General features: G+C 40.1%; 1 protein-coding gene across 1 annotated transcript in view; it reads right to left on the bottom strand.

Moving 5' to 3' along the window:
* Window positions 1-15,430, bottom strand: part of rad51d (RAD51 paralog D) — a 43,677-nt gene extending 28,247 nt beyond the window's left edge. Inside the window, exons 1-3 of the mRNA XM_034098927.2 lie at window positions 15,076-15,430; window positions 14,488-14,549; window positions 5,703-5,821 (exon numbers count right to left, since the gene is read on the bottom strand). Coding sequence (XP_033954818.1) covers window positions 5,703-5,821; window positions 14,488-14,549; window positions 15,076-15,157 — 263 coding nt within the window. The 5' untranslated portion in view covers window positions 15,158-15,430. The remainder of the gene's footprint in view (window positions 1-5,702; window positions 5,822-14,487; window positions 14,550-15,075) is intronic.
* Window positions 15,431-25,641: the final 10,211 nt, after the last annotated feature.

Genomic DNA, 25,641 nt, shown 5'->3' with positions numbered 1-25,641 from the left:
GCAGTTACGGCCCCCTACACACGGTGGCGTGCGTTGCCGCTTGGCAGTGGGCGTGTCTTGAGCTTGGGGAGTTTAACAACCAATCACATGAATCTCTCCTGTCAATTGCATAAAAGGTTTTACATGTCTACCGGGCCATTTTCGTTCCTACCCTCACCTATGGTCATGAAGGATGGGTCATGACCGAAAGAACGAGATCGCGGATACAAGCGGCCGAGATGGGTTTTCTCCGCCGGGTGGCTGGTGTCTCCCTTAGAGATAAGGTGAGAAGTTCAGTCATCAGGGAGGGACTCGGAGTTGAGCCGCTCCTCCTTCGCGTCGAAAGAAGCCAGTTGAGGTGGTTCGGGCACCTAGTTAGGATGCCACCTGGGCGCCTCCCTAGGGAGGTGTTCCAGGCACGTCCAGCTGGGAAGAGACCAAGGGGTAGACCTAGGACCAGGTGGAGGGATTATATCTCTTCGCTGGCCTGGGAGCGCCTTGGGACCCCCCAGTCAGAGCTGGTTGATGTCGCCAGGGAAAAGAAAGTTTGGGGCTCTCTGCTGGAACTGCTACCCCCGCGACCCGACCACGGATAAGCGGGAGAAGATGGATGGATGGATGGTTTTACATGTCACAGTTTATAACTTTATATGATGAACATTTATGACATTAATGTCTATGGTGCTTTTTTACGCAACATTCCATGCTGGCTAAATACTGTCTATGTCGGCTAGCTGTCCATTCAAACGAAGTACACTGGATATAAACTCCCCACTGTCTCTGCCACCTCCCTCCATGCCTGGCTCCTCCGGTTTGCATCCCGGTAGGTGAACAGGGACTGATCATAAAGCACCGGGTGATTCCCTACCGCTACGATTATTTTCTCCTCCATTTTTTGGCATATGAGGAAATGACTGGCTCTCCCAGCATGCACGCAGTTTGATTGGCTAGCGCTTGTACTGGCAGATTTGCATAAGCGGGATTTGATTGGCTGACGCCTCCGTCGAAGCGTCAAAAGTAGAACATTGCTCTACTTTTGCATCGAGCACCGCGAGAGAAGCTACGCTTTGCTCCCACAATGCAGTTCGGTAAAATGTGACGTCACCCCATTCAAAGTGAATGGACAGAAGCGTTGACTCAACGCACGCCGCCGTGTGTAGGGGCCGTTAGAACTCAATTGTATCAGGTGGTGGATGTATTTGATTTTATTTATTTTGAACGTGTAAAACAATAATACAAACAATTATAATAATAATGAAATGAAACATGAGAATTATGATAGTGTACAAACTTAAGCAGAATCAAATTGATAAACAAAACTATTATAAGAAGTTTACACTATTTTAATCCCTTCTCCCAAAAACTAAATTACTAACATATCTTTTTTTTTTCTTTTAACAAAATGTAAATCTAAATGTATGTCTACATAGTACATACAATATACATGTACAATTATAAATAGATTATATAATTATTACTACAATATGTATATATCTTTTACATTGTATGTCATATTTTACAAGACAAATATAAAAGACTATCTTTTTACATCCACCATCCAATGTATGAATATTGTTAGCATAAACAATCATGTCCTTAAAAACAAAAACCCCAGTACATACAGATTATACTACCACTGTAATCTGTATTATATCAGGTAGCACTGATGAAGAAGATCTGCACATGCACACTTTCTCCTTTGCTTGTAATCTGGACACTGGGGAAATGTCTTTTAATTATATATGTGGAGAAGTGTCCTTAGGAACACACATTTGATTTTGGAGGTGAATCTCTCTTCAAGCTCTAGTGGCATTAACCCCACTTTTAAATCCCCAGGATCCCTCTAGAGCAGGAGTGTCAAACTCAATTTCATCGCGGGCCACATCAGCATTATGGCTGCACTCAAAGGGCCGGTTGTAACTTTAAGACTATATAAATATACATATAAATATATCATAAAATAATGTATTATATTACATTATTGCCTCTGAATTGGATTATTATCGGATAGAGTAATAACTTCATAATTAACTACGCCTGAAAGCAGAAGTCCAGGGGAAATAATTGCAAGTCTCTTTAGTGCATGTCACAAAACCAGATGCATTGTGGGACATGTAGTTTATGGGCAACGTGCTTCTGTAAATCGTTATGTAACCGTTTAAATAAACGTATTATATTCTTTGGAAGCTCTTGCGGGGCCACATGACATGAAGCCGCGGGCCGGATTAGTCTATGTGTAATAAAAAAGGAAAATACACTTAAAAGAGTTCATCCAAATGCAACGTCAGTCTTAGGGCTCCACAATTAATTGATAAAAAAAGTCAATATGGAATCGTGTAATATCAAAATAGCATAAAAGTGTAATATTTGGTAAAATATCTGAAAATATATGAATGAAGTCCAAGAGGTGCAGATTCATGAGTTAATGAAAACAAATCAGAGCAGTGGCCTTACTGCTTTTCCTCATATGGTGCGCTTTCTGGGAAGATGATTTGAATATCTCGATACCTCGAACTATATACAAAACAACAATTGATTATTCAAGAATCTTCCATCTGAAGATTTTTTACAAGATTGCTGCAACAAAAAACAACTCAACATCTTGAATATTGAACCATCACCATTATGTAGATTCTGTGATGAGGAAGAGGAAGACCAGATGCATTAATGTTGTTATTGTCCATATGTTGCAAGTCTGCGGTATGAGATTCAAAATCGGCTTAAAGGTCACCTATCATGCTATTTTTAGGCAATAGCATAAGTCTCTTTTTTATATAAAAATATACAAAAAACCATTATGTGTTTTGCTCAAAATACCAAACAGATCACCGATTCTAGCCATGCCTCATATCCCTCTATTTCACTTCCTGTTTCAAAAGTGCTGATTTGGGGGATAAACGCCATACCATGGATTATCAAGGATCTGAAACAGTCTGGAGCTCAAAGGCTTTCTCTCTTGCCGGTTATACCACAAGGTGAGTTCCTTTTTACTTCCTGCTTCTTCACACACATGCTCTCCAGTACAGGTTAGCTCTGAGTGTTAGCGATGCTAATGTGAACACCGACCATATTACGTCCAAAACAGTCGGGCATTGTTTCTGATAGCAACGTTTCTGATTGGGCCGTGGGTCCACATTTCAGATATTACGTCATATCGGACGCAAATCTGGATCAGCTCCGTTGTTCCCCGTTTTTAGAGATTTGGGTACGGAGGAAGAGAGAGGGTTTTATTTTCTGACGCTGCGTGAGTTCCCCGACACACCGGGGACACATGTTGATGTATAAATGCATTTTGCATTATACGTCCTCTTTAATACAATTAATATTGAATTTACATTTACACCCTTTAATATTTGATTTGGGCTTTTAGATGAAGATCGCACACAGTTCACAAACAACTATTCTTCTGGCTAAAATGCATATTTTGAAAAAGTTAATCAAGGAGTAATCTTAATTTAAGGAGTTAAAGAGTAGATTAAAAGTACAATTTATTTTGGAAAACATTATTGCCACAAAGAATCAAAGGGTCGCTCAACACGCCATGAAGTGGGAAATAATGAGCTCTAACGAAGAGTGGGGTTATAGGAACAATAAATATGCTTACTATTGTGTTTTTGGTGGTATTTGGTTGTCAACCTATTTTTGTTTGTGAAATGTTGAAGTGATCCTACTGACTGTATCTTTTATTTCTTAAATCTTTCTTCTGTACTGACCCTTACTTTAAAATAAAGGGGCCCTATTGCACCTGAACTAAGAACGTCCATAACATTCACCTGTTTGCAATTTACAGATTATATATCACTTGTATATAGACTCTTATGGCACTATTTTATCGTATTTACTTGCACTATTGTATCCGTTTGATTGTGTTGCACTGTTGGAGGAGTCTGGGACCTCAGATTTTCATCGACATAACTACACTGTGGGTAATTTACGAATGACAATAAAAGCATTGATGTTCTTTTAATTACATAGAAGAGGCTCTTTAACACATCAAATCTCGCCCCTGTAGTCAGGTAGTAGTCATTTAGATATATCCAGTCTCTGATAGTGTTACGTTATTATGAGAGTGCTCCGCGTGATTCTGAAATGGTATATATTTATATAAATATATACATATATATGTGTGTGTGTGTGTGTGTGTGTGTGTGTGTGTGTGTGTGTGTGTGTGTGTGTGTCCGCATCTGTAGCCTGTTATTGTCTCATTATACCGCACTGTGAATGAATCAAAGTAAATATATAAGTCATCATGAACACATCTGTCCATCAGACAGAGGGCTGCTGTGCCTCCTGTCATCATTAATGGACGTCTCTTTAAAATGACCGCTCAGAGGAGAAGAGTTCTCATTTGTCTAACCGCCTGCTGCTTCCCCTCCTCTCTCCTCGGCTCCCCTCCTCGACTCCTCCGCTCGCATCTCCTGTGGGCGGGACTAAGGCCCAATCCCAAACCACTCCCTCGACCCTACCCCTCCGTGATGGAGTGAACTCCGTCTGCAGCCACACTCGCAGCTCAACGAGGCTCCTCCTGTCAGATGGAGGGAGTAATTACAGCAGCAAGCTTTGGGACGGCCTCCCCTCTCCGGCAGAAACAGGAAGTGCCGTAACTGTATGTAACAACGGTTTCAAATCAGCATCTCTTAGACAAAAAGTTTAAATGAATAACTCAAATAAAACTCCAAACATCTTTCATTGTGTTTCAAAGCTCTTTTAGTTTTAAACCTGATGTTTATAAGCTTCTTAGTTTGTGCAACGGTCTGTAAATATACACAACTTTATAATAAAATGCACACATTTACCTTTTTCTAGACTAAACACAGGTACGATCCTAAGTTAAAAACATATGAGGTCATCATGAGGTTGTTAACATCGCAGTTTATCAGTGGATGTTTGCTGGAACTTGTACACAGCTTGTTTCCTGACGGACACACACAGCGTGACTCCGGTCAGGGAGAGACCGGTCTCAAGTCAGCAGAGAGACTCGCTGCTTGAGGGCTTGATAGCCCACTCCCCCTCCACACTCGTTGCTTTGGAACAGCCCTCAATATGGCGGACCCTCCGCGTGAACGCGCAAACGGAGGGGTAGGGTGTAGGGGGCGGTTTGGGAATGGGCCTAAGTCTCGAGGATAGGAGTCGAGGAGGGGAGTTAGAGAAATGAGAAAGGGCCCAGCTGTTCTGCTGGAAAAACATGGCCACTGACCTTTCAACTCAGTCATGTGACCATGCAATGTGACATCTACTGACCAATGAAAACACCTACATCCAAATATAGCATGAAAAGGCTGCAATCACACCAGTTGCCTTTAGGAGGTGCTATAACAACAACAAAAACGAAACTTACATGTAACGTGACAGTTGCACTGAAAAATAAAGTGACAAGAAAAATAGATCTAAGATAACAACAGTGGCAAAATGTATGATATTTATTTAGGTGTTAGCACTTAATATGTATTGACTATAACACTTTACTCTATCATTTAAAATACTTGTAATGTGTTTAAAACTTGCAGAGAAGAAAGCCAAAGGTACAGTTGCATTAAAACGTTTTATTTGTATAACTTGGACCTCGAAATGTGGTGTACGTTTGTCAACACATGGTCTTTGCAGAAGTATAAATACACACATTTAACTTGAATCTATTCTGCTAATTTTCAGGTTGAAATCAGTGTGTTGTGCCTCTCCTCTGGACAAAGTGAACTCTGCTCTGTGTGCACAGTGTTCTGTACCTGGGGTTTCCAGTGGAGATGATGGCGGTGGAGCTCAACAGTTCTTCGTAAAGATCGGCTCCTGACACGGGGAACGCTGCATGTTGAGCCAGAAGAACTCGACGGATAGCAAACAGAGCCTGAAATACAGAAAAGACAGCGTGTGAGGATCAAACTGCGTGACGGGGGTCGATGGGGTCGATTTCCGCCCAATTATGCTTGTGATTACAATCCAAAAGCATGAGGTGAAATGTTGTCTTTTTGCTCTTTCCATGACTTCCCATTTCATCACTTGGTTCATATTTGATTGCTGGAGCGACGGTAGGCAACTTTGCATTTAAATAACACCAGCAGGTCATTTACAGAAGTTTAATCAGCAACAAAAAAGATTGAAACTAGTCGGGGATAGAACTTAAAGGCTCTATAACGGCACTTTTAGGTTAAAAACGTGTAAGTTCAGGATAGCCGTGGGATTACCAATTATTTTCTTTATCAATTAGTAATCTTTTGTTAATATTTAAAGGGCTGTATAAGCATATTTAGGTTTAGTAAAATGTATAAATAAAGACTAATTAATATTGTTTTTCATGTTACTGTAAAATGATCTTAAGTATTGGCAGCTGTGATTGATTGACCAGACATTTTTGAACTAACTACCCTAATAATTTGATTACAAATGGAACAGTTTTGGGAAAGATTGCCACATATTTTACTTTTTTAATGACTGATTTTAAATGCCATTTTCTTAATGTCTTTCGTTTTTTGTAAAGCACTTTGAATTGCCTTGTGTTGAAAAGTGCTATATAAATAAACTTGCCTTGCCTTAGAAAATATGTAATATAATAGAAAATGCTGGGTTGGTTTCCTCCGTACTTTTATGGACAATGGATGATCAATCATGTTTTGTAATATGTGTATTGCATTAACTGGTACTAAATAACAGATACAAGCAGTGGAGTGGGAGTATAAGTAGTATGGCATAATATTTGACGAAGATTTGTCCTTCATATCTCACATAAAGCACGTTTCACGGACTGCCTTCTTTCATCTCCACAATATAAAAAAACTAAACATCAGACACATCCTGACTCAAAACGATGCTGAAAAACTCTAGGCCAGTGGATCTCAACTGGTCAGGCCTCGGGACCCACTTTTTAAATGTGTCAATAAATCACGACCCGACATTTTGAACCACTCAAATCTATTCAACAAAAAATCGTGCTGTAATATATACACTTTTCAGCATACAATATTAATTAAAGTGAAGTACAGTGCATATATCCCTTATATCCCTTCACAGAACTAAAGTATGCTTTTAAATAAGGTTTAATGAGATGATGGAATCAAAGCTGAACTGAATAATACAAAAAGGCAGACATGCTGCAAACCCAACCCCAGAAGGGGGTCTGGTTATATGTTAGAAATACTAACATATAACTACGCATTCTGGTACACTCTGAGAAGAACATAAATAAATCTATTGCTACCGGACATATTAATAATATTATATGTCATGGTTTGTTTTTCACTTTGTTCTGACAGCTTGCTGCGAGAAGAGTAAAGAGGGGAGCAAAGAGGAGAGGGTCTGTGTGAATTACTTTAAATTGTGGGTAAGGGTAGATAGCTCTGTGACCTGTCAATCATCAAACCGGGGGTCATATTTCATTACGTTTTATTGAGAAGATGTGACAAAAGTTTTCAAAAATGTTTACGGTCTCTGTTACTTCCAGTCCAACGCCTACTGCATGCACAGCGTTTGAAAATCGGGCCTTCAAAATAAAAGCGTTTTTTATCCACACAAGAAAAAAAAATGTTTCAATTTTTGTTTTCACTCATAAATCTGCGATCCACTAGAAACGGGTTCTACCAGTTGAGAACCACTGAGTTAACATACATTTGAACTGATGCTAAAGAACGTTTTAAAACAACGTGTCCATCACAAGTTTCCAGAACTCAAGGGGGAGTCAACAAATAATACAACAATTTAAAACCAAACAAAAGCAGAACGTCCTAATGTTTGAGCAAATGGACCAAGTAAACATTAGATATGTTTAGTGTGATAACCTTAAAGTGATTTGATTCTGCTGAGCACTTTGAAATATAATGGAAGAAACATTTAGATTAGTTTGAAGTGTTGTTATTGTGTTGAGATTGACGCCAACAGCCTATCGAAGGCTTTCTCCAGCGTCCGTATATTGAAATCTAACACCTCCCAACTGTGCATATTGCTTGCCATCAAGACATTTTAATTGGCAAATGAGTTTACTCATCTCTCAACACAAGCATATTAACCGTCACATTGCTTACCCAATTAAAGTAATCACATTTCAGTTGAGACACACAAAGCCTCTTGCCTTTATTTCACTATTAGCACCCACAGACTATGGGAACAGACACAAACATTAAGCCATCATGTCGTAAATTATAATGGAGTCGAGATAATGTTGCAGATGGATCGTTATCAGAGCCGACATTGATCCCAACCTCCTATTAGGACAACAACACCACAAAGACAATGTCCCTAAAGCAGAAGAAAAATAGTTATTTCTCCGTCATTAAGGAGCTCATCGATTCTTGTTTCAACACCTGAATCCTTAAGAAATTCATCTTTTCATACAATTGGCCAGAAATCAAAATGTCTTCAACGAGGCACTCCAGCTAATGAATAAAAAGCTTCCCACCAAATCACACACTACTCGCTGTTTTCATATTAAAAAGGTGAGAAGACTAAAACCCCTCGATCCCACTCGGTGATACCACAGGAGAGAAAAAGTAGTCCTCATTATGTAATTGGATGTTTGACTGACCAATCAATCAGCTCACACACTGACGCTGAGAGGCTTCTGGAGTTTTCCACATCTCAGGCCGCGAAAAAAAATACATTTTACAACTTCTAAATTCTGTCCCCGTCTTCATTATTCGGCCATCTCTTGGTATCTGCCAGGAAAACCCTCTCCTCCTGTGGAATGTTAATATATATGTTGATGGTTCATTCTGCACTTGAGGGCGCCGAGATGAATGTATTCAATGCAATTAAATATAGGCCAACCCACTCGCATCATATGGAGCTGCAGTGTTCAAGCGATGTTGAAATTGACCCTTTGCCTCCACATCTAATACTGAGTTGATGGTGTTGAAATAAATGTTTCAATAAGACAAAGGTCCGTTTATTACGGTCATTCAAACTTTTAAACAATTGCAACAAGATTCTTAACACGAGGTTGAAAAAACAAAAGTAATCTGTATGCAGCAGTTTTCATTGTTATTGTGTCTGTGCTTGACCCCTCAGAGTCGCAGTGTAAGAGCTGCACAGTTATGAATAAAGGCATCTGCACTCTTTTTCATTCAGCATTCCCATTATTGCTTTATAAATGTCTTGCCCCCTTGTCTGTCCACTGAGGTTCGTCAGGCCAACACATCTTCAACAAACTCCCCCTTTGCCTCGTCATAACAACTCACAAACACCAGCAACTGAGCATTGTCAGCAGTGTCAGTGGACTCACCCACAGCTAAGGAAATGCACTGTGCATTTTTTATTCCATCACAAAGCTGATTAATCAAATCACCAGCCAGTATTTATGTTCTTCTGGTTGCTGTGGAATCTGAGAGGGGATTTGCTTGATTTGACCTGTTATTTCCTCTTTTTGTTTGCCTTCAACCTGGTCTCCATCACTTCAGTCATGCATTCTTTATACTTCAGTTATGATCCAGTGGAATGTCCTAACCTAGTTAAATCAAAGTGGTTACTTCTTTTTGGCTGGGCAGTGTATTGTTACACACTGTCTTATTTTACTTTCTCAGGACTTAAAACTGTTTTTTGGGGGCAGACCCCCTCAAAGAAAAACAAATATTTACACATGTAAGGTCATCATCTTAATAGTTTTGTATGCTCATCCGTGAGCAGAGCATCAAGTTGACATGTCTATTACAGCTGAATGCGGCGATTACCATGTTGTTCAGCAAAACGCCTCACAAACGTATTAAGATCAACAGCTGTAGTGCGTTTTGATTCAATGCTGAGTACAGCCAAACTGACAGTCTCTTCTCTGTCAGTGTAGACCGCAAATACCTCATTCCTTCAGTGCTTGGGTCCGAATGCTTCTCGTTTTGCGCCGTCCCGTTCAAATGAAATCGCCGCCAATCATTATGTCCACGCTCGCGCCAGGACCGGGGGAGGGGTTACATGACGTGCATCTTGTGCTGCATTCACTTGCACTCGGACATTAGAGATTTTCTCTCATAAATGTCCGAAGACCGCTGTTTGCAGTCTATGGACATAGCGGATCATTTTGACTCGTTGCGTTGTGGCGATGTCTCGCAGATAACACAGATAATACATATGAAAAGTATAATTTGCTCAGAGTCCAGAGACAGTTGTGGACCGGAGTCCGTACTTTGAGGATGCCTGGTGTACACTGTCGTTGCTTACAAAGCATGCTCTTGTTGATCTCATTGATGGTTTACTACTTGTGCTTTGTTGATTGTTGTACGTTTCTTTGTTGATCTCATCGATGCTTTGTTGATTGTTGTACGTTTCTTTGTTGATCTCATCGATGCTTTGTTGATTGTTGTACGTTTCTTTGTTGATCTCATTGATGCTTTACGACTTGTGCTTTGTTGATTGTTGTACGTTTCTTTGTTGATCTCATTGATGCTTTACTACTTGTGCTTTGTTGATTGTTGTACGTTTCTTTGTTGATCTCATTGATGCTTTACGACTTGTGCTTTGTTGATTGTTGTACGTTTCTTTGTTGATCTCATTGATGCTTTACTACTTGTGCTTTGTTGATTGTTGTACGTTTCTTTGTTGATCTCATTGATGCTTTACGACTTGTGCTTTGTTGATTGTTGTACGTTTCTTTGTTGATCTCATTGATGCTTTACGACTTGTGCTTTGTTGATTGTTGTACGTTTCTTTGTTGATCTCATTGATGCTTTACGACTTGTGCTTTGTTGATTGTAGTACGTTTCTTTGTTGATCTCATTGATGCTTTACGACTTGTGCTTTGTTGATTGTTGTACGTTTCTTTGTTGATCTCATTGATGCTTTACGACTTGTGCTTTGTTGATTGTTGTACGTTTCTTTGTTGATCTCATCGATGCTTTACTACTTGTGCTTTGTTGATTGTTGTACGTTTCTTTGTTGATCTCATTGATGCTTTACTACTTGTGCTTTGTTGATTGTTGTACGTTTCTTTGTTGATCTCATTGATGCTTTACTACTTGTGCTTTGTTGATTGTTGTACGTTTCTTTGTTGATCTCATTGATGCTTTACTACTTGTGCTTTGTTGATTGTTGTACGTTTCTTTGTTGATCTCATTGATGCTTTACTACTTGTGCTTTGTTGATTGTTGTACGTTTCTTTGTTGATCTCATTGATGCTTTACTACTTGTGCTTTGTTGATTGTTGTACGTTTCTTTGTTGATCTCATCGATGCTTTACTACTTGTGATTTGTTGATTGCTGTACGTTTCTTTGTTGATTTCATTGATGTCGTAGTCCTTTTGCTTATTATATGTCTTATTGTTGATTTAATAGATTTGTTACTTCTAGTACTTTGTTGCTTATTGTTTGTTTTGAGTTAAGTACTTAAGATTTGTTGGTTATTGTTTGTTGTTGCTTTATCCATTGTACGTTATTTGTTTCACATATTAATATTGATTATGTAGACGTTTAGTAATGCTTGCTTGCTTATTTTATGATTAATTGTTGATTTTATTAGTTTTAATACTTATTATTTGTTGCTTATTGTTTGTTTTGTTGTTGTTCTATTGAAAGTTTAGTATTTAAGATTTGTTGCTTATTGTGTGTTTAATTTTAAAATACATTTCTCATGATTTGTTGTTTATTGTCGCTTTATGTTGAATGTTATTTATTTCACACATGAATGTTGATTATGTTGAGGTTTAAGTCATTGTCATTTCTTGCTTATTTCATGTTTTATTGTTCATTTAACTGATGTTTTACCACTTGGGATTTGTTGCTAATAATATGCTTGATAGTTGATTTTATTGACGTTTTAGTACTAGTGATTTGTTGATTATTGTATGTTTTAGTTTGGATTTCATTGATGTTTTAGAACTTGTGCTTTCCCTGCTTTGATGCTAATGCTAATTAATTACTTCTCTCTACAATAATAGGGAAAAGGACCAATCAGTATTTGTGTTTGTATCAATAAATATGTGATCTTCTAATCTAAAGCTTCTGTGATGTTTCCACCTCACACACTGCAGACATCCCATTGGATAATACAAGATTACATCTGTCTACTGCAGGGGTGGGGAACCTCCGGCCTCCAAGATATCTGGATTAAGAGGTTGCTTTTTCTTTGCACAGCATGAAAGAAAGGCGAAATGAATGGGCTGTGATTTTAGTATTTTTAAGCAGAGGTCAATCATTTGTACGGCCCTCGGAGGATGTTGAACAAATTGAAATGGCCCTTGAGAGGAAAAAGGTTCCCCACCCCTGGTCTACTGCATGGAAACACTCAGTGTTCATAAAGAGTCTGGGTAGTGATGCTTTTCATGAAAACAGATCCACAGGGAGGAAGGAAATCTAATTTTCAATCCTGTTTCTGTAGAAAGAGAAGCACTTAGAGCTGTTGAGCTGTTGAGCAAGCTTACATTGTGATTAGAGGATTTCCTCCCAGACTTTATGTCCAACAGCAAAAATGTATTTAAGGAAAATGAGCCAAATCTGTTGGGTCTCAATTAGTGGAAATGTTGGCGCCCTAATTTGGGAAATGTTCTCATAACATGGGTCTGTTTCTACATGGCAGCTTTAATTGAGCTGCTGTAGTCAAATGAATGCTCCGTGCAGGTGACCTAGCGTTGACCTCTGTGTGTGTGTGTGTGTGTGTGTGTGTGTGTGTGTGTGTGTGTGTGTGTGTGTGTGTGTGTGTGTGTGTGTGTGTGTGTGTGTGTGTGTGTGTGTGATGGATTCACATCCATCGAGGTGGTTTTAGGAGCAAGGATGTGCTTCTTTTTGCCGCTGCTTTTAATTGAACTATTCACATCTTACACTGCACTGTAACTTTTATTCATGTACCTGTGTTATTCATGTTTTATTATCTTTGCTTTTTTATGTTTCTAATGTGTTTTATGCTCTTAATGTCTTTCATTTTTGTAAAACACTTTGAATTAGCGCTATATAAATAAACTTGCATTGCCTTGGTCTTTCACTTTGTCACTTGTGGGAAACTGGCTATTGTATAGAAATGATCAATTAAAATCACCTGCACCCGTTTATCATTAGTTCTGTTAGTTAGGAAGAGAGGAAAAGTAAGGAGCCTTAACTTCTGTTGAGCGTAATTCAGAGTGATTTCAGTGTCATGTATTTTACGTCATAATTTTACGTCGATCGGTTCTCGCGATCGGCATTTTTTCGACCATGTACCGAAAAATAAATAAATAAATACTGTATTTATTCCTAAAAAGTATTTTAATTTGTTTTGTAAAGCACTTTGAATTGTCGCGTACAGAAAAGTGCTATATAAATAAACTTGCCTTGCCTACCAGTGCAGGCCTTTCTAGTCTAATGCATTTAACTGCAATTTCACATTAAAAAAAAAAAATTAAAATGCTAGCCAAAGATCTTTTGTTTATTTCTACACTACATTCAACCTTGGTCTGACCATGGTGGATGTTTTACAAAATGGACTCTCACTCGTCTTTTTACCAACAAGGGTTGACTTCCCTGCCCTCACCACCCACACAATTATTCCCTTTTATCAACAATGACCTTGTGGGTCACGTTCCTCATTATTTGCACTCTTATATCTCTAAGAATGTTTGGTGGAAAGCCGTATTTATGATCTAAACCAGAATGTGTTTCCCATGCCATCTGCTCATACGGTCAGGAGTGAGTTAGGAAGAAATTATTTCTCAAAATGATTTAAAACTTATCGATAGCCTCTCTTTGGGTTCAATCTGATAATGAAGGACTTTGTAGATCCAGTTAGGAGATTTTAAGTGCTGCTTTCCTGATGGCTAGACCCTTTAATATTGCCCAATACGTACTCTATAGCTCTAACACTTGCAATGCAGCTTTATCTACAGGAGAAGCACTGTAATTACTGACTGGAAAAATACAATTAAATACACAGAAACTATTTTGCCCGACTTGATAAAAAGATGAACTTTCTCCCCATACGGAGATCTGCTTACATTACTGCTTTTATAACGTTAGAAACTCGAGCTGCGTGTGGGTGAAAGATGAACATGATGTCAGGGACTAAATAAAGTTTAGAGTGTGGGTGGGCTTTTGATTTCATTTCATTTATTTCAAGCACAGCAAAAGAAAGCTATATGATTTGATTCATTACACGGGAATAATGTTACTGTCGTCAATGATAAACTGTCATATGTAACAATGAGGACATATGTTTGGTTATAGGGTCTTCATTTAGGCAGAGCTCAATGTGTGTGTGTGTGTGTGTGTGTGTGTGTGTGTGTGTGTGTGTGTGTGTGTGTGTGTGTGTGTGTGTGTGTGTGTGTGTGTGTGTGTGTGTGTGTGTGTGTGTGTGTGTGTGTGTGTGTGGACACTGTTAGAAATTAAAATCAATGTTTTGCAAAACATTGATTTTTGCTGATGATTTTGCTGATGATATTTCATACATTTTTTCTCAATTAACATTTTCAATTCAGGACTTTGACTCGTTAAGGAGTTTTTGTATGACCATAGTATTTCTACTTTTACTTCGGTTAAGTACTTCTTCCACTTGTTGCGTAATCATATGCAACGTTTTTAGGGTCCTGTGAAAGTAAATGAGCAACATGTGTATAAATACCAGTCTATGATAAATACCTTATACGACACAGAGCATCTCTGAGCCAGATCCTCGATGTCAGAAGAGACCACGTCCTCCACTGAGGAGACAAGAATCACAGTCAATCAAAATGTTCCTCAAGTGAAAGTAGAAAAGTATTATCATCAAAATATAGTTAAAGTAGCGACAGTAAAAGTAGTCGTTGTGCAGAATGGTCCATTTCAGAATAATATATATGATATGTTTTATAATGATTGATCATGAAAGTGTTCTCAAAGCTGGTGAAGGTGCAGCTAGTCTGAAGTACTTTGTAGACTGCAGGGTAGCTGGTGGATTTACTCCAGGTGGAACTAAAGTCTGATTCAACACTTGGTTAGATTTCACATCATTCATCCACATCTGTAAAGTATTTAAAGGTATTAAATACATGTAGTGGAGTACAAGTACACCATTTACCTCTGAACTGTAGTGGAATAGAAGTACAAAGTAGCATAACATGGACATACTCAAGTAAAGTACAAGTACTTGAGTAAACATACTTAGTTACTTTCCACCTCTGACAAGAAGCCATGCTTGTTCTTGCTGTTGTAGTTTATATTTCAAATGAAGCATCTTCAAACACTCACCTGTTTTAATGTCTGCAGCACGCAGGTCACGCACTAAATCCGCATCCAGTCCAGGACACATCCCTTCTCTCAAGACTACCATGGTGTTGCATTGTCTGATGTTAGAAAATAACACCCAGCTAAAAAAAGAAATAAGAAAGTAAAGAGCTAGCTAGCTGTACAGTTAGCCACAGTTGTTTTTAGCTTTGCGGCTAAGTTAACTACATGGCTAACGTTTCCGCCTGAGTGGACCGTATGAATGACTTTCACGGAAGATTCACGGCTGTAAAACACTAACAGGTTTTACTCACGACAAACTAAGACTTTTACGAAACTTTTCCGACTTGCTTTACTGATGCCTAAGCAGCAAACGGATTCAAAAACGAAACGCGAAGCTTTAATTTCATCCTCCCGCTTGCCGTAGTAATCTGCGCTCGCATTTAGTTAGGGTAATGTAGTTTACTGCTCCAAAGTTTCTTGTTTGTTGCTCATTTGTGTCTTAATACAGACCTCTTTTTCATTCATCAGTTAATTTTTTTGTTTTTATTTCTCTCTAATTTGTTCTACTTTATTAACTGAAACAAAGTTAGTTACAGAACCTTAGAAAAAAAGTACCGCATAGGCCTATACAAAATAGTAATAATTGAATACAGTAGCAACAAACTTAAACACAGGTCTACCAACAAGTATAAACGCAATTGATAAAATCAATGAAAAACATGAACATCTAAAATACTAAATACATATTAACACCATTTGAAACAGTTTGGATCATGACAGAAGAAGAAGAAGAAAATTACTTCTAGTCTGTAAATCCATCATAATGAGAAACATGTGTAGATAGAGTTACATAATATTTCCCATTTGTGGAAACTAAGCTAATCATTCGGTGTGTCTGTGTTTCATGCTCAGTAATCTTTGGGTTTTCATTTTAATAGACTGCCTGGAATGGATTTGAGTCCCTTTCTTGCATTATAAGTATTCTCATAAAGTCAGCAATAACAAGGATTTTCGGGATCACTTATGCCAAAATCAAATGCTATGACAATGGTGGAAGTGGTCATGGCACTTTGGACGCTGATGGCACTTACTGTACCAGAGAGGCTTCTCAAAGGAGGATACATTAATCGTAAAACTTGTTACATATTGATCATAAAATTCTGAGAAAATCCGTGACTCTTCAGTTCACCCAAGGACCCATTTCTACTTGTAGTATTTCTGTCATCAGTCACTTTCCATCAGAAATATCCTTAAGCCTTGAGCTAGCCATAATATACTTCTTTGCTTTTCCTTTTTTCTAACATGAATCTACTTTGATTGCTCTAAAGTTACTTAAAGGTTTTTTTTCAAATCTCATATTCACAGATGGCTTCTTCTGTTAAGCCCGAAGGTCCCCGCCGACGGGGACCCTGATTTTTTTTATACACACTCACACAAATATTTTTAATATTTTTTTAAGAATCTTTTTTTTTATTTACATTTTTTTAATTTTTTTTTTTTTAATGGAATGAATACCTATAGTGATTATTCAATGTAATACAATGATTTTTATAGTCTGGTATCTGAAAAAGGTCAAATGGCACTGATGGGCCTAAATGGGCCCAAATGTGCCCAAAGCTTATTCCGCCTGGACTTTATTTTCATAAACCTCTCTAAAAAGGTCAAATGTCACTTGTTTTGCCTCAATCTTGATACAGGGTACTTATTATATGTTATAATTTGGATTCCTAAAGCTTTTAGGCTACTAACCCATCATTCAAGGTTGGTCTTCACTATAAGTAATGGGTTTTCTTTAGGCGGAGACAGGAATTTACATTTGTTTGCTATGTTCCATCTGAATTTACTCTGACACAGAAACATCTATATTGATTCTGACACTTCTACATCCAACTCACAGATGTAACCTTGCTTTGATAACAACAATTATTCATATAAACCTTTTAGAAGTGAAGTTACAGTCATTTGTTCTGGGAATGTCATTTTCGAGCCTGAAACCTGAAAAACAGGCTCGGGGTTAGCACTTCAACGTACCATGTCTGGTTTATTAATACCGCTGGATTTATTTGATCAAATGTCTTGGGAAAGAAAGGGAAACAAGAACAAATTTGATGTTCTCGAGGATCAATAACGAATCCTGTAATAACCACCTTTATGCTAATATAATTCACTCCAAATGAAGCATATTAAAATGGTGTATATAGATTGGATATTGGATTCATCTTTGGACTATATCTGGTGAGTAATGAAGTTCTACACTGTGATGGTGAAGTTTTTAATATAAAACTTGCTGCTTTGCACTCAATTACCGAAGGCTTATTCTGGAAAGTTATTTCTGTTTCCTGAATAATCCTGAGAGTATATTGCCCCACTGAAAAGAGAGACAAGATCTTCCAGTTTGCACACAATATGGTTTAAAAATACTCTGCATTTAAAGGTTTAAAGCAACAATAAAAGGAAACACTTTGACCGGTGAGGTTTTAAATATATATTGCGAGAAGGACCCCATAATTATCAAGCACTTAATTTGTCTTGGATTGAATGATTTGCCAATTACTCTAACTAATACAGCTTCAAAGCAGTTCTCAGTGATTTGTGTCAGCGCTCTGGGGCTCCTTTACTGTCTCGAAACACAATTCCCTGCATTGATTTATCAATCATGAGACAGCAAGCCTTTGCATTTTACATCCCATGAAGTCGATCGAGAAAAACAAAGAACCACAGTCTCTTCTGTCGATCCAACAACATTGTGTTAAAACTGGTTTCCCACATTTACCTCTCACATTCCTATTTGTTTGGATTCATTTGAAATACGTTCATATTTCAAGCCGAAGCATGATATCAGACATAACCAAGTAGATTTGTTGTCTGAACAAGTCATTTTGTGTGATTTGATTTTCTTACATTTTTATTCACAACGCTAAATGTACGTTTGAAACTTGGATGGTTTGTTTCATTGAATTAGTAATGCGGTTCAGTTGGACGGGAACGTCATTCTTGGTAGACAGTTCTAAGAAGAGAACTGTTCCTTCATTTAGCAACAACGTTTCTATCACACAGGTCACATTGATTTTCATAACCATGGAGAAAGAAGAACGTTCAGGTGAGTCATCCCTCTCAGTCTGTGCTCAACAAAGTAAACACGAGAACATGTGTGCTCTAAAAGAGGTCAAATAAGGTGCGTTCCTGTGCTGTTAGCAGAGTAAAAGGTTGTTATTAAGGCTGTTTTGTGAAGTCCATTTTCCTGGTATTGCTGTAACTGACATTGAGGGAAATGTCAATCATACAAAATGTAACTGAGGGTTGGAAATCCCATGGCAACAATGCCTGTTTTAATTGAAGTAAAACGTTGTATTTGAAAATACAGCCAAAATCATGCATTTTAGAGGCGGCGAGGAATACGAAGGTGATGTTTGGATAGGTCTACTGTGAACGTTTACCTACAATCTCAGCATTTACAGAGTCTCTGCGCTTCAGGTCGATAACATATCGAGGCAGCACCATCTCTGCTCTGCCTTCATCATCTCTAGTGGGTACGGATTAATAATTCATAGGCTACAGTAGTTGGAAAAAACTTTGACCATTTGATGTAGAAACGCTGCCAAAAAAAGATACAAGAGTAACCAACCATGGCTCAGTCACATACCAAAGTGTTGCCAAAGCCAGTCTCACTTACACAGAGCTTGTCATTCAAAAACATACGCCACAGTCTTTCCAGTCATCACACTTCGACTCAATTTCGCACATATGAGCGAATCCAGATCTGTGTCTGAGGCAGTGTCAGCAACCATCAGCAGAAAACGTCTAAACGAGGACTTTGTTGGTGATGAAATGTTGTCTAGTCTCGTGAGAACAACACCCACACACACACACACACACACACACACACACACACACACACACCCAAAACAATGTGTGAAGCTATTCTTCTCATGCCAACTGCCAGAAGGTTTCTTTTGGCAGTTGCACTTCTAGAAATTGGGCTTTTATCAGATTTTTTTTTTTTTTTTTTTTTTTTTTTTATTTTTTTAAATAGTGCTGTTCAGAAAGCCATGTTGGCCTGCTGAAGGTTATGTGAACCCTTTTTGGGAGATTCCTCTAGAAATCATTCTTCATAACTCAATCTAGGTGTACTATTACAATAACTGTAAGTGTTAAAGGGCCCATGTCATGTTTTTCCGGTTATCACCCGTCCCCTCGTGTTATGAAGGTTCTTCTGCATGTAAACGGTCTGCAGTCTCAAACCCTCAAAGTGCACCCTGTAGCGAGTACAACTCTAACACAGAAAGACCTGTCTGTGCTGCCCCAGAACGCCTCGTTGGAGATTTCTCTTCTTCCATTGTTTGCTTCCTGGGTTCTGTGACGTGTGCACACCCAGATCAACAACAAATGACCGGATTGGCCCAAATGGACCAATCCTCGGAGCCCCTCACACACCAGGACCCCTTGGCCAACTAACAGGGAGTCCCATTGACTTGCATAGAGCTCCCTGAACGCTGGTAATAGACGAGTTGGGATGGCGGAGAAATGCTCTCCGCAGACCCATTCTCACAGCGCTACAAACCTTCTTCTTTCTCAATATCAAGCCACACTTATTGTTTCTACTTCGGCTGTGTGTGTGTGTGTGCGCTCAGGATGAGTTTAGCTTGTTCTCGCTGTATCGCCGACCCGGAAACCTGTCCGCTCCTCGCAGCAGCTCGCAGCAACGAACAGCAACGAGCAGCAACGAGCAGCAACGAGCCTCGCAACGAGCCGACCAATCAGAGCACAGTGGGCTCACAGGGAGGGGGGGGGGCAGGAGCTCCAACAAGCCGTGTGGGACAGAGAGTGAATACACATACTTTACAGAGATGCTGTGAGAAACCAATGAGAGTTTGGAAAATTGCACAATTTAAATCTATTCTAGTCGACTTCAACAATGGAAATTTGATCAGTAGAAATGGCCATGACACGGAACCTTTAAGGAAAGACCCCTTGTATACTTCCAAGTTGTGCAAGTACTATCTCTTGGGGGTATTTCAGTAAGGGTTGCAACAAGAGCTCCAAAGTTCATGGACAGGCTTTTACTGTATGCAATTTCACATTTGATATTTGTTACATCCATAACATATTAAGAAGACTAATGGCTTCTTTGATCTTTCTTCGACCACCCACTGACTTCTGGTCGATGCCTTGACCTCTTTCCACTAAATGCTTTACCAGACAGCTGATGTTTGGTTCCAGCGTTAGTTCAGTAGTTTTCAAACGTATTTATTGCGTAAAATGAATTTTGATCATATATAAGGGATGCCATTTTGCCCCATAAACAACCACCTGTTATCAAAGGACAATCTTACAATCTAGAGATCTCATCTGGTCTCATCACAACACCTCAGTTAGCACCACTCGCTAAAGAAGACAGCGACATACAAACAAGGCCTATATAGTCAGAGCATGTATTTTAATTACATTTTTGTAGAGAGGGTGAAGCACACTTCTTCGTTCTCAAAAACTCACAGGTTCTTCGTCCAGATGGAAACACATGATCATTGTCAAGGCCAGATGGCACAAAGGGAAATTATAATAGAAAAGTAACTATAGATTAATGCGTAAACATAGAAAAGTCTCCATTGGTCCTGGTAGGATGAAAGACTAATTGTCACAATAGCATACATTATAAATCTGTTGTTATTTGGCCAGTGGGGAAATTCACACTGGAATACATCAACGCAGATCAATAGAAAATGACAATCATGACCATGCAGCGAAGCGGCTGTGGATCCCTGCAGAGACTCAGAACGTCACTATAGATAACAGGAAGATAAACAGCAACAAAACACAAAGTGAATAAACAATTTTCCATTTTTAAAACATCTCTTTTGATGGTCCCATCCCATGAGTTGAGTTTGAAACTAACTTTTTTTTCTGGTTTCAAATTGATGAATCCTTCCCTTTATTGGTTGCCATAGTAACTAAACTTCACACCAGTCCCATGTGAAGTTTTTCAGGCTATCAAGTCTAGACGTGTAAAAAAAGAAAAAAACACCTTCACTGGACCCTGTGGCCATTTTAAAATAGCCCCCATTATTGCAACGGTGTTATTTCTAAACTCGATTGCCTGTGTTACAACCTTCCAAAGGCTGGAACAAACAGGGAGGCCACACAGAGTTTAATGCCAAATATATATTTATTTAACAGATTGTTGAAGAACACCTCTGATGTATAATGTGGTAAGAATCAGACTGTCAGTAGTGTGAGCAGTGTGTGAGTGTGTGGAAGGGTGTTGTAGCATGTTGGAGGGTGCATCAAACCTAACACAGGCTGTAGGCTGAGGTTGCTGCAGCATGCCAGGATCTGAATCAGAGAGATTGATCCTTGCAGCTGGGCAACCTTTATGCCTTCTGGTGGCTCCTCCTCTAGATGGGCGGGCACAAACAGGACGACACTCCCAGTACCTGCCAGAAGACAGCAAGGCAGGGAGCACAGCCAGGCAGAAGGGGGGAGGGGTCGTCACACCCCCTCCCTTAAAATGGAGGACCCACTAGGATCCTCCCAACCTGAGGCACAAAAACACAACCACCAAACACAATAGACACAACAAAAGTTAACCTTCAAATGTTCGTACAACCTGCAAGCACATCTGTAGCCTCTTGCTCAACCCCTCAGCAACTTTGGTACCTAAGAAGCATTTTAAGAGAGGGCAAAACAGAAAAAACAGACACCCCTGCAGGGAGAAAAACACTTGTTAACCTAGGAGGTTATAGCCCTGGACATGGCATCAGCCACTGTATTATCCACACCTTTGACATGCCTAATGTCCAGATGAAAAGGGTGGAGGAAGAGACACCAACGTATAAGATGTTTGATTAGATCAACTAATTCTGTTCGCTGTGGCTCAGTTACATGACTCAACATTCCATTCGGTAGAACTTTGCTGTACAGAGCCTGAAGGGTGGGGTCGTTATTTTGCTCATTCCCAAGGTCGCTACAAGACAAAGGCAAAGGAAAGGTAGGCACAGGAAATACAGATTGTTTTTTCTTATCTTTTGTAAGGTCACAAACAATACGGCTGGCAGCACGTGTTACTGCGCCGCTGGCAGGCATCACAGAAGTGGTTTTGGGGAACTTGGCACCTTCTACCTGGGAGATTGGAGACTCAGGCCATACCCGATCACCAGCCAGGTCATTTCCCAAGATGATCTGTATGCCCCCCATAGGCAGAGAAGGACGCACTCCCATGACCACTTCCCCTTGCAGCAGACTGGAGACTAATGTTAGTTTATGCTGTGGAGCAGAGAAGACGGTTAATCCCATCCCCCGGACCTCAACACTGGAACCGGTGTCTGTTTTAGGAGAGAAAGGTAACACAGAACCAACAATAAACGAGTCCAACGCCCCCGAGTCCCTTAATATCTTTACCGGTACTTTCTCTTTACTTCCGACCAGTGAAACAAAACCATCAGACACAAAAGCTTTATACCCAGGGTCTATCTCCTCATGTTCGCTGACAAGAGCCTGAATTACAGACTCAGATAAAGAGGACCGAGTGTGTTTCCGCACAGCCGCAATGGCACTTTCCCTTTCCACTGCACGTAACGATGCCACAGCCCCAGACGCTTTTGCCGACACAGCCCCAGGCCTGGACTTTCTCTTCCACTCAGGACAATCGTTTCTCCAGTGTCCTTTATTAAAACAGTAATTACAGACACGATTGGGGTCAAACTTACCCCGATTCCCATGGTCAAGCCTAGCTGGAAACTTATCTTTTCCTTCTGAAACACCTTTACTGAAGTGAGCCCCCGCACTACTCTCTTTGTATCCCGCATCTCCACGACTACGGCTGTCGCCAAAAAACACCTTATGGGTCAGAGTAAACTCATCTGCCAGCTTGGCTGCCTCTGAAACTAAGTTTACTTTCTGCTCATTAATGTAGGTAACAACACGGTCAGGCAAGGTACCTTTGAATTGCTCAAGCAAGATAAGCTCCTGCAGATCTTCCAGAGTTTTTACCTGTGAGGAAACACACCAACGGTTGAAACTAGTGGTTAAATCACGAGCAAACTCCATATGTGACTGCTTCTCTTTTCTGAGTAACCTAAAGCGCTGTCGATATGCTTCAGGTACTAACTCAAATGCCTGAAGTACAGCAGCTTTCACCAACTGGTAATTGCTACTGTCTTCAGCAGTCATGGCAGCGAAAGCCTCCTGGGCCTTTCCAGTGAAGACACACTGCAGCAGAAGGGTGCGCTCAACATCAGACCAGTCTCGTGCCTCAGCTAGACGCTCAAATAACACAAAGAAAATGTCTGGGTCCTTTTCGTTGAACCTCGGAACTATCCTCAAATTAACAGCAATATCAAATGCTTGATTTGCAGTCTCTGCAGCTCTCCTGGTCTCAGCTGGAAGCTTACCTTCACTCATCAGCTCCAATCTGTAGCGCTCCAAGTCTAGTTTTTGTCTAACCTGAACTTGAGCGATCTCTGCTTCCTGAAGACGGGCATTTTGTCTCAACTTTTCTATCTCCACATCACGTTCCAAGTGTAGCATGAGAAGCTCCTTCTGTTCTTTAAATGACAGTCCAACCCCCAGTCCAGACAGGACTGGAGCCACACCTGAAACATTACCTGACTCAATTGACTGTTTGGAGGTAGGCCCCAGAAAGACAGACAAAATACTTTTTTCCACTAACTGTGCCTTTATTTCTACCAACAACTCCTCTTTATTCAACTTTTTGGGAAGTTCAAGACCGTAATGGTCAGCCACTCTCAAAAGCTGATCTTTTTTATAAGTACCCAACACATCCTCATTTGGGGATTCAACAAAATCTTCAATAGAAGCCATTTAACTGTTTACCGACCAAGGCAAGGCTTTTCCAGCAGTACTGATAGTGAAAGACAGTTTTACATATGGAGACCCCACTCCTCTGGCTAACTGCCTTACCAAATGCTTACTGACTCACTCACCCCTAGTCTTCGTGTAGAATTGTGGTAGGATTTTAAGCACAAAAGCCCAGTGACCCGGTTAATTCTCAGCAATTGAAAATCACCTAGGCAGTCATGGAGTGCACCCGAGCAAATGCTCTAGCCACTTACTACACAAAAATAACAAACAAAAACAAAAAAAGGTTCAATGGAGACAGCTTGTGTCTCTCATTGCTTATACCTAACAGGAATAAGGGTTCCAAACATTTGACAGCCTTTAACACAAACCAGCAATACCGGAAAACATAGCTTGCCTTGGACAGAAACACAACTGTGAGTAAGACCAGTTACTTAGACAGTAAGATCAACCTGACCTATTTTCCCCTACAAAACTCAGAGTCAACCAACCAGCTGTGTGAACACTCCCTGACTGAAATAGGTCACCATGTCCTTTATCCAGCACCGGAAGTGATCTCGGACGAGCCCCCACTTGTTACAACCTTCCAAAGGCTGGAACAAACAGGGAGGCCACACAGAGTTTAATGCCAAATATATATTTATTTAACAGATTGTTGAAGAACACCTCTGATGTATAATGTGGTAAGAATCAGACTGTCAGTAGTGTGAGCAGTGTGTGAGTGTGTGGAAGGGTGTTGTAGCATGTTGGAGGGTGCATCAAACCTAACACAGGCTGTAGGCTGAGGTTGCTGCAGCATGCCAGGATCTGAATCAGAGCGATTGATCCTTGCAGCTGGGCAACCTTTATGCCTTCTGGTGGCTCCTCCTCTAGATGGGCGGGCACAAACAGGACGACACTCCCAGTACCTGCCAGAAGACAGCAAGGCAGGGAGCACAGCCAGGCAGAAGGGGGGAGGGGTCGTCACACCTGTCTCAGTCAAAACAAATGAGACAAGTAATAAAAAATAACTGCACAGTGGGGAAGTGTTGAATTAGCAGAGAACTGTTCTCGAGGCACTTCTATTCACAGAGCATCCACTGATCATTTATCACATCAAACATATAATGAATGTTTGTAGCATTTCCAGGCCGTTTGCCCACTAAAGTCGGCCTCTTTAACTTGCATGATCTGATGATAGTTATCAATAATGAATTCAATTTACGCCTGGGTATTAAGAGTGCTGAGATTATTCATTGGACTCTGGAAAGTGATTGATGTCGCAGGATTCACCCGCAGTCCATCACCCAGCAGGAGCTTTGAGTGTGAACACAGTGTCTCTCAATGAAAAGAAGGCTAATTGGTGATCAATTTAGATTTGATATCTGCCTCAGCAGGAGAGACACCATGTTAATGCTCTAATGTTAATGTCCTGCTCATTAGAGTGTGTTGTTTTAGGACAAGAACACATGTTTGTTTCCTAATCTACTTTAAAGCTGTCTCTGTGTGTGAGTATCTAGCTCTGTGGACACATTGTGAGCTGCTTCCGGTAACTGCTAGAATTCACTTCAAGACACTGGTACTTGCGTGCCATGCTGCGAATGGGTCTGGCCCTTCCTACATCCAGGACATGGTTAAACCGTACACCCCAGCGCGTGCTCTACGCTCTGCATCAGCCAAACGACTCGCTGCACCCTCGCTGCGAAGGGGATCCAAGTTCCCATCAGCAGAAACACGTGGGTTTGCTATCCTGGCTCCAAAATGGTGGAATGAGCTCCCATTGACATCAGAGCA

The sequence above is a fragment of the Pseudochaenichthys georgianus genome, chromosome 14 (genome assembly GCF_902827115.2).
Source record: "Pseudochaenichthys georgianus chromosome 14, fPseGeo1.2, whole genome shotgun sequence".
NCBI lineage: Eukaryota > Metazoa > Chordata > Actinopteri > Perciformes > Channichthyidae > Pseudochaenichthys > Pseudochaenichthys georgianus.
This window is presented reverse-complemented; position numbering and strand designations above follow the sequence as displayed.